General features: G+C 37.1%; 1 protein-coding gene across 1 annotated transcript in view; it reads left to right on the top strand.

The window, feature by feature from the left end:
• KIAA0825 (KIAA0825 ortholog) overlaps positions 1–14,211 on the top strand; it is a 357,466-nt gene that overhangs the window by 126,205 nt on the left and 217,050 nt on the right. The window contains exon 13 of the mRNA XM_006775530.2: positions 5,984–6,094. Within this exon, the coding sequence (XP_006775593.1) occupies positions 5,984–6,094 (111 nt within the window). The remainder of the gene's footprint in view (positions 1–5,983; positions 6,095–14,211) is intronic.

The following is a 14,211-nucleotide window of genomic DNA, read 5'->3' as shown; positions in this document are numbered from 1 at the left end:
GATCGATGTTTCTCTCTCATCGATGTTTCTAACTCTCTATCTCTCTCCCTTCCTCTCTGTAAAAAATCAATAAAAAATATATATATTTAAAAAAATAAAAATAAAAATAAAAACTATTTCACAGTCCCTCACAAAACAAAACATATTGGTCTAAAACTTTGTTTTCTACACCTCCAGAATGTCTGGAAATCTTTGGAAAACACTTAGGTACTTCCTGAAAATAGAAAGCATAGAATATGCATAAGTAAAATGCTGAGCATTTGGTCATATGACTCAGCAACTTTACTATAGGTTTATACCCAAAAGAAATAAAAACGTATGTTTACACAAAGATTTGCACACAAATGTTCACAGCAACATTTTTCATAATAGAACAAAGTGGAGCAAACCGAAAAGAATGGATAAACAAAATGTTGCATATCCATATAGGAGAATATTATTCAGCAATAAAAAGAAATAGAGTACTGATAGATATTACAACAGAGGTGAAATCAAAAACATGCTAAGTGAAGAAAACCAGACATAAGAGCACACAAATTTACTAGAAATGTCCAGAATAGGCAAATCCATAGAAACAAAAAGTAGATTAGTGGTTGCTTAGGGGGAAAAGGGAGAATGGTTCGTACCTGCTAATGGGTGCCGGAGTTTCTTTTGAGGCTAATCAAAATGTTCTAAAATTAGATAGAGGTGAAGGTTAAATATATTAGAATCCATTTTATTGTACACTTAAAATGGGCAGATTTCGTGGTATGTGAATTATATCACTCAATAAGCTGTTAAAAGTGAATAAAGACTGAATGGAAATAAAAATAACAAATACTTAAAATGTAGAAAAAAATGATGTCTGCAGGATTCAAAATAATCCAGAAAGTGAAGCTTCTTGTCTTTGCTATTTTGTTTAAGATTAAATGACTGACTCCCTTTGTTCCCATTCCCTCTAAACATTATTTTAAGGGAATATTACTATTTTTAAAAACCCACAACACTGAAATCAAACAGCTTTATGTATGGTCCTAATAGGGTAAAAACACTGGTAAAAGGCTAGTAATTAACTTTTGAGAAGGCCTTTGTTCTGAATCTTTGACTAGCTGGTTTCTGCTCTGTTCTCAGGGGTCAAGTCTTATTCTATCTCTCTACCATATGTTCTCTTCTCAACCTGCCCCTTGGCTGTGTACCACCCAAGACTGCTCTTCACAGATGGCCCCCAAATTCATCCTCCTTTCTGCAAAGCAGGGTCTGACAATACCTTTTATTCATATTTCTTTTTTTATTTAACCAGTAATTACTATGGTTGACCTTTACTATGGTAGACTATAGGCCAAGCATTGTGCTAGCCATTTTTTAACTTTAATTCATCATTTTCTAACCTCGAAGAGTTATTTTCATCATGAGAAACACAAGCCAAGGGGGCAAAAGAAATATGGGGGACCGTGTTTTACTTCAAGTGTATCTTTATTTCTCTCACTTAATGAAATTTAGGCAACTACTTACAATCCCAAGGGTAACGCTGGTTTATGAAAGCAAAGCAGTGACTTAATATTATGTCTAAAATGGTAAAGTAGATTGAATTTGGCTGTCTCTACGTATTCGTGATTAGTTGCTTGTGATTTTAAGGCAATCAGAAAGGCTCCATGGCCTCAGTTATCTCAGGTATTCCAGGGCTTTCTCAATAGTTTAGTTTCAAACCAGTTCTACTTCTTGATATTTTTATTTACTGAGCACCTCTAATGGCTCAGGCACTGTGGTAGGCACAGATGATACAAGACATCAGACCTGACCCTTGGGCTGCCTTGTTTCCATGTTGGAGGTTTATTTCATTAACATTATATATTGAGACACAATTCTACTGGAAGGGCAGCCAAAAGCAGGTTGGCATAAGAGAAGCGTAAAACCCAGCCAGCTCTTTAGTTTATCACTTGTTCTCACTTTTTATGTACATTGGATTTATTTCATTCTAGCAGCTGGCTGCATAAGCCCAAGGAATAAATCAATTTATTAATGCAAAAAAGGAAGGAAGATAGCATAATTGTAGATCTGAGGACCAGGAGGCTGCATCTGGGGTAGAGTGCTCCAGTGATAAGGTGTGATGAGGCCAGAGGCAATATGATATTAATGGGAGAGAAGGGGCCTGGGTTAGTTGATGTTGGGAAAAGGGCAAAGGCAAAGAATGTTCCATATTCATTCTACTACCTTAACAAAGCCATCTTTACAATATGCTAATTTGGGAATGTGAGTACATGTAGTCTGCTTCAACCAGGAGACAATTACTTATTTTTAAAGGAGTATTTAAGTTTGCTATGTCAACATTCTTTTATGTCTGGTGAAAAATATAATTCCATAGCTCAGACAATTGTATTTTACTCTTCACTATGAATTATTTAGAGTATCCTCTCTTTTAACTGCATACGCGAATATCATTAGAGGTTATCTAATAGCTAGCTCATCATTTCATTCTCCCATTGAGGCTTGTGGGCCAATTTCCACCCTGTTATACTCTCCAGAATAATGAAACTAATTTGGGATCTTGCTGTGGAATTAAATGCTCATACAGATCCCACCCCCTCTGAGACTATAAACATCTGCCATTACATTTCTTATAGCCAAATGATCTTACTATTACCAGTACAACTGAGAAACCATCAGTGAATAAAAGAGGTTAGGTACTGGCAGAAATGTTCTGGGAAGTATTAGATTGCCAGTGGTTTGTAGTCTAAGAAAATTTGGCACCGATAACCATTCCCTTATTATTAGATCCTCCATTATTTTTCTAAACTTGAGGATAAAACTGTAACTAGGCAACCATTTAGACTTTTAGCAATTTCACATCAGTTTTGAGATGGTCATAGACCATAAGGAGTATTTACAACTGTCATTATACCAATAACACCTTATATACATTGAGTCCTTATTATATACAACGCACTTGGCTAAGTCCATTATATGCATTATCTGAATCACCACATTGAGGTGACTGTTATTATTATCCCCATTTTACAAATGAGAAAACTGAAGTGAAATAAATTGAAAAACAACATTACACATCTAATAAAAAGCACACTCATGGTGCAAACCCAGGCTGTCTGGCTCCAGAGCTCCTGCATGCCTTTAAATGATCTTCAGTGGCTAGCTGAACATGACAAAGAGCACATTCTAGGAAAGGTATTTATTCTTAGAGAAATAGGGTGGCTCCAAATAACTGGACACATGGAAATTTGTGCAAAGAGCTCAAAGAGGTAGGCAAAGTAGGCAGAGGCTATGATCCTACCGTCTCCAGTTCCTCCTGCTCTCTCACACCAAGCCCCTTCTCTTTTGTCCCATGCTTCCCCCCAGTCTGTCGCTGCCTTTGAGATGCCCTTTCTTTCCACACCCCTTGCTGCATCTCCTCTCATTTTATACGAGGTCCCTCCTTTTTTCTAGCCCCCTGGCTATTGCATGTTCCTGCTCTGCACCTCTCCTTCTTGGCCTCTCTACCCAAGACTCTGGAACACTGCTGGCAGAAAAGCACTCAGCTGTCCTTTTATATCTTTTGACAATATAAAATCCCATTTTGTCCAATCTCTAAAGAGCTACCTGTTCCATCACCTACTTTGGTCAAACCCCCTACTAGCTCCCATCCTACTATTTGTTAGCAGATGGCCTTGCCCCTGTGCTTTTCTGAGAAAACCCAGACCATCATGAATGCACTTGAACTTCTCCTCTCCATTCATAATAATTATCTTGACCCCTACTCACTGCGATATCCTTTGATAGGTGATCAATGTATCTCTTTTCCCAAGCAAAGCAAATATTTTCACCTAACCACATTTATATCCTATTCCACAATGTTAGAATATTCTTTCTACTCTGGTTCTTCCCCAACCTCTCCTGCATTAAATGGATCCCTTCTTGGCTACTGTTTTTCCCTCCTAAAAATATAGTTTGTGCTCATTGTCTCCACTTTGACACCTACCATTCACTCAATACATTCATCATTTAGACTTTTAACAGAATTGCATCACTGCAATTGCTCTCATGTTGCTAAACGAACAGCATGGGTCAGGTTATCCATGCATACCCAATCACTAACTCCAATTTTTGTTTCTCCATTTCCTTATTCTCTCTGCACCTTTTGACACTATTAACCATTTGTCTTTTTTTGGCTTCCCTATTGTCACTGTCACCTGGTTCTTTGCCCACTTCTCTGATTATTCCCTCTTGGTTGCATTTGAGTGCTGCTTTTTCTCACCTCACCCTTTAAGTATCATTGTGTTCTGGAGTTCTTTCCTTGACCATCTTTTCATTTTACACTCTTTGACTTCACCCATTCCCATGGCTTCACTGTCATGCTAATGATGTCCACATCAGTATCTTCAACCCACATGTCTCTTGTATAGGTTAGATTAATAAATCCAAATTCCTGTTGTAGGTCTCTTTTTTAATGTACTTCAACTGTCTGCAGCTCCTTCAACATATTTAAAACTTAATTAAATATCTGCAAGTCATCTTACAGATCTTCTTTTCCCTCAATTCTTCTCACTTCTGCTTTTCCCTCATGCCATCTCCAACCACATGTCATTAGGGGATGAATATTGTTAACCATATTAATTTAATTTATATTGACATTTGTCACCTATTCACTCTCTCTTCTGTTTCTAACTTTAGGACCTTGCCATCTTCTACCTATCTACCACAGTATCATCTTCATTATCTCCCTTCCTCCAACCTTGATCGTCACTAGTCTATTTTCCTCACTTGTACTCAAGTGACTTTTCTAAAATGTAAAATAGGTGGTGTCACTCTGATGTTATAAACACTTCAGTGAATGCTCATTGCTGATGCAAAATCCAGACTCCCTAGAAAAGCATATCCTGGTATCCTGACTAGCTTCTGCTTATCTCTCTAGTTCACACAATGGAATGCATGGAGTTGATAGATGACCACCTGATTTTGAAACCTATTTAAGGAGTTTTGTTCTATTTAGAAAATTAGTGAGAAAATGGCTTTCAAAGAAGAGATGATATATTAAAAGTATAAAAAAGTCTAAGTATATTTAATTAGAAGGTGTTTTACTTGACAAGATAAATAGGAGAGAGTCAAATTTAGAAAATGCAAAGGCACAAAAAGCAGGATGTGAAACGAAAAGCAGGGACTGGCATTCAAAATGAAATTCTATTCTACATATTATCTAAAAGATGCTATTGCTCCTCTACTTTATAGAAAGAGAAATAGTACCACTTCAAACAATTCCATTTCTAAAGCGGTCCCATTGTCGCTCTTAACTCCATGTGGGCAAATACAGCCTCCTGTTACTATAAATTTTTTATTAACCAGACTATCTACTAAAGATTTTATGTAGCAAATCCTTTCGTATTACCTCAAGATTTATTGTTGAATTTGGGCCAATCTAGAAAAATGTTAAAGTCAATTCTCCAAAGATATTTGGAGACCAGGTAGTCTGGCCAAATTGTTCACATTTTGAAATAAAAATCAAATATTTTACAGTTAAATTCTTATTTACAAGCTCTCTGTAGGCCTTTAAGAAAATACAAAATTAATTATAAATTTTCATTAATTGTTTAGTTTTTGTAAATCTCTTTAAAGAGTAAAAAGAGGAACCGTTATGCTAAACATTTTTACATTAATGAAGCAAATGTGACAAAATATTGCCATTTATTGGATCCAAGTTGAGGAGGGAGAGATAAGAGGTATTCATTGTACTATTATTCTTTAAATATTTATTTTTGACAAATTTTATAATGTGAGTTTTAAAAAAATTAAATGGTAATGGTATTGTCATAACCTTCCCAAGTGTACGGATTGTTATATAGAGGCCTCTGACTCACCTACTGGCTTAAATCCCAAGTGAATGATATGGATGCATTGTCCACTCTATCACACTACAAAAAATCATTACACTGAATACTAAGTAAAAATAAAAACTGTCAATGGTATTCATAGTTAATGCTTCCTGTATACCCTGAAATAATTTTTTTTATTTCCCCAGGGCCTTTCAGCATGACATAGGTGATTCTGCTTCAGATTCCTTAAAACCACTTTTTAAGCAACCATTACATTGGCTTTCTTGCATATCGCATTTCCATCCTTCTTCACTCAGGTGAGAACCTCTAAATGCTATCCTAGTTATAAATATATATTTTTAAACTTTAGTGGGAACTTTTATCCACAGAGGTAAGTGTGTCTTACAAAAAGAACTTACAAATTTTTATAATACCACAGGTAAGTAAAGAGTATTGTTTTTGTTTTTTGTTTTTAGATCAAATATCCAAGGCACAGGCCTCCTAATTATTCTACCAACTTATAGCTTTACTGATATAGCAGGAAAATGTTATTTTTTTGGAGTTTAGTTCTATTTTAGCTAATCTCCTACTCATTTAAAAATTCATCCTTCTTGACCCATAACTGGGGATTTGACAGCTCTCCAATTAATTATCAAAAAAGACAGCAAAACTGATTAATTCATGTAACTAACTCAGAGCCTTAGTAAAAGTAGAGAGAGGAGTAACTTTTAAAATTATTGATAGGGTAATTCACTTTTATTATTTTATTAGCAGTATTTACTAGTAAATATAAGAAAAGTCATTTAAAACATGAAATGTACTTCCAGAGTAATCTGATGACATTTTGTGGCATCATGTAGAAAATTAGTTTGATTCTTTGCTAAATATATCATTAGAAAGCATCTTTCCTAGGTATCTGTGAGTGACTATATTATGTGTAGCTAAAGGACATATTATTAATCCCCATACAATCTTGATTCTCCTAGGAAATACACTCTCAGTGATTTCATCATCTAAATTGTCTGACTGTATCTTTCTCTTGAGGAACAAGAATCCCACCCATAAATAGAAGGTTGTGAGAATCTTATACACAAAGTTATTATAGACATAGCAAACATGTATGATTTACCTGTTACATGCATATCCTCATATAGTTAATGGGGACTCCAAGAGCAATGAGACACAGACCTTACCTTCAAAGACCCCAATGTATTGTTACTTCACTTAAATGTAAAGCTTTTTCAACATCTTAATTCCTTAGGGTTGATCCCTAGAAGTGGCATGCCCTCAATACTCTGTCCACTTGCCTGTAAATACACACTTATGTCATTGAGAATTCAGTAGACAATATTTTAATATTCATTATTGGAAAAGTAACAGATTAAACAACTGGATGTTTTGTAGTATCAGTTAAGCAAACAACCTGGTCATTTTGATGAGTTCCCAAACTTCTAAACATGTTTGTCTCCACATTATTTTCACATTTGTTTTAATCCATTGGTATTATCTGCTTTTATCTTAATCTATAAGACTTCCACCTCAAGGCTTGCTCTGTTCAGTCCAGCTAGAGGCCTGGGAAGTCAGCATCGAAATGGGTTTTCTACCTTTCAAATAGCTATTTGTTATAATTAAGTTCTTCCTCTTTTTCATACCTAAAGCCAGCATAAATGTAGTAAGACATTTCTTTCTGCTCTGTGTAGCAACCAATCTCCAGTATTATCCTAACAGAAAGATTAAAACATGGGGTGGCTAGTCAGACCATAGTAGAAATTTAATTTGATACTAGCTTCTGGAGGGCATTTTAGTAAGCTGTATTAAAAACCTTAAAAACATTTATGCCCCTTTATTTAGCAAGTCCATTTCCACGAATCAATCCAATCATAAAGAATTAACCAGCCCTTATAGAGAACAACTTAGACTGAGGAAAAGGGACAGACCCAAAGACTGAGAAACAGCGATCAGGTTATCAATCCCCAGAAGGATCCCCAGTAGGAGGTGTGCAGGAGGCAGCTGATCCATGTTTCTCTCTCATCGATGTTTCTACCTCTCTATCCCTCTTCCTTCCTCTCTGTAAAAAATCAATAAAATATATTTAAAAAAAGAATTAACCAGAACTGTTGACAAAACTATATGTAAGGATGTTCAAGGAAGCATTATTTGTGAATGAAAAAAAACGGAAATAAATATCCCACACTATGGAATTAGATAAATCAATTACGAGATGGCCATATAATTGTCTAATGTGGAGTCATTAAAAAGATTGATTTAAAAAATATTACATGACAAATCATTGTGATTTATAGTTAAGGGCAAACTGCAGGTTAGTAATTATGACATCATCGAAGCTGTCCCAGTTTTTAGAGTGAACTGAATACTAGACTTGCAAAGTGCTTCATGTATGTTATCTCTCTCAAAACTCACATGGGTCTGTGAGGTATTGCACTTATGTGCTTCTTTTGTGGAGATTGAAGTAAGAAGAAAACAAAGCTGGGAGCAGACTCTGAACCTAGGTTTGTCCCCTTTAAAGGTCAAGTTCCTGACAACTACACATCCACCTTTCAAAGGGAGAGCAGTTCAAGGGGATGTTAACAGGTGTGCATGGGAAATCTAAGATTGTTAGTTTTCCATTATGTACAGTCTTTTTTTATGGTTCAACTTTGTGGGGTCTCTGCATGTAGTGTTTATTTCCAAGGCACGCGGGGGGGGAGGGGGAGATCTAGTATGCTGATTCCCCAAACTTGCAGGATAAGAGAACCCCTATATCCCTGAGGATGAACAGTTATTAGAAGGTGGGATACTATTGAGAAGTAGTGAGCCTTCGCATTAAAAATGTATGTATAAAAACAAGCACTGAGAGGATATATACTAGAGAGTTCCTAGTTTTTATCTTTGTATGGTAGGATTGCAAACAATTTTAATTTTTATCTGTGCGGTTTTCTATATTTTCCAAATTTCTTATAACAAAACAATTTCATTTTATTAAGATAAAATCATTTTTAAAATTAAGAAGAAACCCAATTTTTATTGCTCTTTTGTTCACATGATTTACCATATAATCTCTGTACAGATGATTTCTAGGTCTGCGTTCTAGCTCTGAGCACTTGCCTTTACCGGAACATTGCATGTCCAGCGGCCCATATTTCTTGAATGATCCACTGTATTACTAGAAACCCAACATGATGTCCTCAACTGATCCTTCCACACATGGTGTCTTTTCTTCTAGGAGTGTCTATTCTTTAGTGCTTTGGGGCAGAACCTTTAATATGGTTTCCACGTGGAGTGGCTTCTTTGCCTGTTCCTAGGGTGTCACCCTCTTCAGCTGACTCCTCCTTCTGAGTTTTCTTAGAACCGTCCTTTCTCTCCAACCCATTACAACAACCTTAGTCCATTTTATTATTGTTTGGCATTTTTAAGATACTGCTCTCATTCTACCAGTCACCTGCTCAAGAACCTGAGGTAGCTTCTGTTTCACCCACACCGTCCATTCACGGCTTGTTTCCTGGAGCACACAAGAGATTCCTGTGCTCCAGCTGTCAGTCTCCTTGCTTGTCTTCAACACAGTTCTTTCATACCTTCAACCTTTATTTATTGGTTATTATCAGATCCAGGCCTTTTATTTATGTAGTTTTATCTTCCAGAATGCCTTTGTCTCTCCTTTACTGTTCTAAATTCTCCATGTAAGGTACAGTATGAGCCCCCACTACACTGAGTGCAATATTTTCTGACAATTATTGTCTAACAGGTCTATATAATCTGCTTAGAAAGACATGGCCCATGTGATTTATGATTCAACATGTTCAGAGCAGTGATATAGTCCAAGGAACCCAGGGCAGCAATAATAGTAATTTCAAAATAACTCAAGTTCTTGATTAATATTTGTCAGACATTGTGATGGGAATTCCTAGACCACCATCATATAACCTTAAAATTCTCTGCCTTGTCATCCATCTCTCTCACATATATCAGCTGTTTCAGTGTGTCTTTTACCCCAAATTGTTATTCAAAACTCCATTTTTCACCTTAGCAACTAAAATGAACTATTCAGGAAAATAAATGGGTCAGATGAAGACAAACTAAAAATACATTGACTTTTCTTTTTTGAAAGGGGGAGTCTTAGAGGAGAAGTGAATGAAGAATTTAATATTATGGAGGATCTTAGTAATTTATCTAGGTGTCTATTTATTTATACACGTGTGTTGTTTCAGGAAGAATTTCAGTCAGCTTTCAACAGTATTAAATATATTAAGACTAGAGGCCCAGTGCACAAAAATTCGTGCACTGGAGGGAGGGTCCCTCAGCCCAGCCTGCGCCCTCTCACAGTCCAGGAGTCCTCAGGGGATGTTCTACTGATGACTTTGTAAGCTGCAGTCTGGCCTCCCTCTCTGGGAGGCAGCTGGGGGCCGGCCAATCAGGGGATGGCACCGCCCCTACCACCCCACCATTGCTGCCCGGCCTCCCTCTGTGGGAGGCAACCTGACAGGATACGGTGCTGGCCCTCCGCATCACCCCTCCTCCATGGCTTGTCACTGCCTCTTCCCCTTTGCCATTCCCTCCCTCTGCCCACTGGCACATGCCTTGGCTGGCCTGGCACCACCTGCTTGCTGGCCCTGCCCCCCACCAACTGTTTATTCAGCTGTTCGGTAGATTTGCATATTAAACTTTTATTATATAGGATAATGAACTAAAGATGGGTAAAAAGGAAGAAACAGAATAAGGAGGAAGATTGAAATTACTACTTAAAACGATAGTTACAAACGTAAAACCCCAGTTGTATGGGCCATAAATGTGTCCATAGGATTTCTAGAGAAAATTATAAAGTATAAACTTGGTTAAAAATTAGAATTTTCATGTTCTCCTAGAACCCCTGGAACAGAGTTTAGAAGACTTTGCTTTAGGAAAAGTAAATGTATTTTCCAAGCAATAAGTAAAATGTGCTGTAGTCATTATCCCTAACAATAGTATAGGCTAACAATGTGAGTTGATTTAGAAAGGGTAATCAGTTTCATATTACATTAAACAAAGGCATGGAGAGAATATACTAAGCTCAAGGTTAATCCTATGACACCATACTGTCCTTTTATGTAATGTTTGTCAGAATACTATCTTATTGAATTATGCTGTGATACATTGTCATGCTTTTTATTATTTTCAAACTTTCACCTTCTTGCGTATTTTAAAATATTTCCAAATATTTTTCAGGTCTTTCTTAGCAAAGGAGGTCATAACTGCACACTGAATCCAATGAGCGCAATCAGTATGAGTAAATAGTCCATTTATTTTATACTATCATTTTGTTTTATGATGGCAACATGATGTTTTGATCCGTGGCCAGTCCATCCTGAGCTATAGATATTTATTTCTACTATACTTTTGCTTCTATTATGCTTTTACTACATGTAATCCTGTTTTAGATTTATATACTTTTGCCCCTCCCCTAAATATATTAATCTGTCTTTGACTTCATTATATTGTAGACTATGTGGATCTTTTATTTAGTTCACCAATTTGTGCTTGATTATTCTTTCAATAAACACATGTAAATTTTTTTCTCCAGGTAAGGTATTGTGGTAGGTGTTAATAGTAAGAGAAAAGTTAGGCAGTGAAGTTTGAGACAATACTCTTTTCCCCAAATAGTTACATATTGGTGAGAAATAACATCTTAGTGACCTCCTCAACATATAGTACCATTGTCCAGTTTCTCTACCTTGAGACATACTCTCCTGAAGTAGTCTCCCAGTTTTCTTCATTTTCTACTTCTGTTTCCCTGTCTTCTTTGCAGGTTCATCTGCTTTGACCTCGCCATTAAATATTGAATATCTTCAGAGTTCTATCAGTTTTTCCAGGTGAAATCATACATGCCTGTGGCTTCATGTACTACCTATGTACTTCCCAAATCCATATCTCTAATTTTAACCTCTTCTAGGACTACAGACCCATATATCTATGGGTGCCAATAATATATGAATGTTTGAGTATTCACCTGGAGATTACGAAGACACCTCAAACTCAACATGACCCAAACTAAATTTAGGAAATTCCCCTTCAATTGGATCCTCTTCTATTATTCCCTATTTTGGGTAATGGTACATCCAGGCAATTGTAGAAGCCAGAGACCTAGGAGGCCAACTAAGCACCTTCCTCTTTCTGTCCTACTATATCCAATCCATTACTAAGTCTCATTGATTTTAACCCCAGATATCTGTTCTCCATAGCACCACATTTGCCATCAACTTTCTCCTTACTATTGCAATGACCTCCTAGTTTTCTTTCCATATGTATATGGACTTCCACTTGCAATATTCTGCAAATTGCACCAATAGATTTCTCACACCCAAATCTAATTTCAAAACTAAATTTTATAATTTCACACATATGGCTTAAAAACCTTCCATGAATTTTTCTTTTCTTTAAATATATTCAAAAAAAGTTAGCCAGTCCTATAAGACCTACAGAGAATGGATTACCCACCTCTGCAACATCTTCTGATACCACACTACCCTGGATTCTGCTTTCCACACCTTAGCCTTTTTACATTTTTTTTTTTGCCATGCCATGCTCCTTTCTGCCATAGGATCTTTGCACGTGCTTTCCTCATTCTTTGAAATGTCTTCTTCCTCTTTCACCTAGTTGATACCAACTTATCTTCCTATCTCAGCTCCAATATGACTTCTATAGGAAAGCCTTTCATCAACCCCAAAGATAGTTCACTACTTCTTACTACATCTTCTAATAGCACCTTTTGCTTTTCCTACACTGAGTTTTCATAGCTGTAACTTTATGTATATTTGTATGATCATTTAAATTATATATGTACTCTCCTCTAAATTCCATAAAAATAGAGACTGGTTTTTGCTTACCATTGTGTCTCCATGGCCTACCACATAGGAATTGGCCAACAAATATTAGTTGAGGGAATGAATGAAGGAAGAAACAAATGTGTTCAAAGTAGTATTTTGTTAGATACTAGAGGTCCAATGCACAAAATTTGTGCAAGGGTAGGCCTTCGCAGCCCCACCCCCGCCCGCACCCACCTTGGCCTGGTGCTGCCCACATCCGCGCCATATACCCTTGGTTCCCTGGTTCTGTGAAGCCCCCTGATCAATCACCCATAGAGGGTGGACCGGGCCTCCCTCTGCAGGGCAGTCGTAGGGCAATGGCAGCCCCCGGAACAATTGCATCACACCCGCCTTGGCTGAGCTGGGCCAGCGTGTCATAGCATGAACATTCGCATGGTCATTCTGCTATTTGGCTGTTCGGTTGATTTGCATATTACACTTTTACTATTATAAATTACCATATTAATTGGTACATGTAGCTGTTTTCACACATTTGATCTGAGTAGTAAAGCTCAGTCATGGGAAGCATGGTCTTATTGAGGAGATGTCTTCTAGTATCCTGAAGAGAGAACATCTGGGGAGGAGGATGAAAAAAGAGCTTTGTCTCCCAGCTGCTGCTGACAGCTGTTCTCCCGGACTGAGGAAAAGAGCTTAGAGAGCTTACAGTCTGATGAGGTGCCAAGCTTTGACATGGAGCCAACAGGCAGGGGAGAAGTAATGAGAGCTTTTTAACACCAAACCTCTTAAGTGGCTGTTCCTGAGTGCGGATGGACAAGCAGCTGGATCTTTGAAAGATTTTCAGAGAGAAAGTCACATGCTTATGGAGCAGTTATTAAAAGAAGTGAATATGTCAAATGAACTAGGTACTGAATGCACCTAGATATCTTAAGGTTTACATATTTTTTTTCTATTATGGTTTAGAGGTTCTTATGTCAATAAGAACACAGCAATGGAACCAGCAATGAGATAATAGAAGAAAACTAGAGGTTTTCCCATGAGACAGATGTGGTTTGTAGATGCATAGTTTTGTAGTCTTGGAAAGTGAGTTAACCTCTGTGAGTTTTAGCTTTTGTGTACTATATGAAACTGTTCATATTTTGGTGAGGAAGTTGAGACATAAATACAATACAATCTTGCTGATGTATTTGAAAACAGCAGGCAATATCATCATGTGCTTCTTGCATCTTGAGACATCTTATTTCTTTAACTTCTGAGATACTCTCACAGCAGAGTCATGAGGATTAAGTGAACTAATGTGCCTCCATGGCACTCGTCACATAGGTACTTACTAAACAATCCATCAGTATATTGTGTTAGTGAAGAGCTGTATGTTTCAAGAAGTTGCAGATTTTATCAATTACCTAAACATGTTTAAAGGACCCACTCACTACAAGTGTGATAAAGTGTAACAAATACTGAACTTTCCTCATGGGGTCTCTGCACTTATCCCAAGTGTGATGCCAGGAGAGATCTTTCTTTTTTAAAAAAAATATATTTGTATTGATTTCAGAGAGGAAGGGAGAAGGAGAGAGAGGTGGAAACATCAATGATGAGAGAGAACCATTGATTGGCTGCCTCCTGCACACCCCCCACCGGGG

This window comes from Myotis davidii, unplaced genomic scaffold (assembly GCF_000327345.1).
Source record: "Myotis davidii unplaced genomic scaffold, ASM32734v1 scaffold44, whole genome shotgun sequence".
NCBI classification, from domain to species: domain Eukaryota; kingdom Metazoa; phylum Chordata; class Mammalia; order Chiroptera; family Vespertilionidae; genus Myotis; species Myotis davidii.
This window is presented reverse-complemented; position numbering and strand designations above follow the sequence as displayed.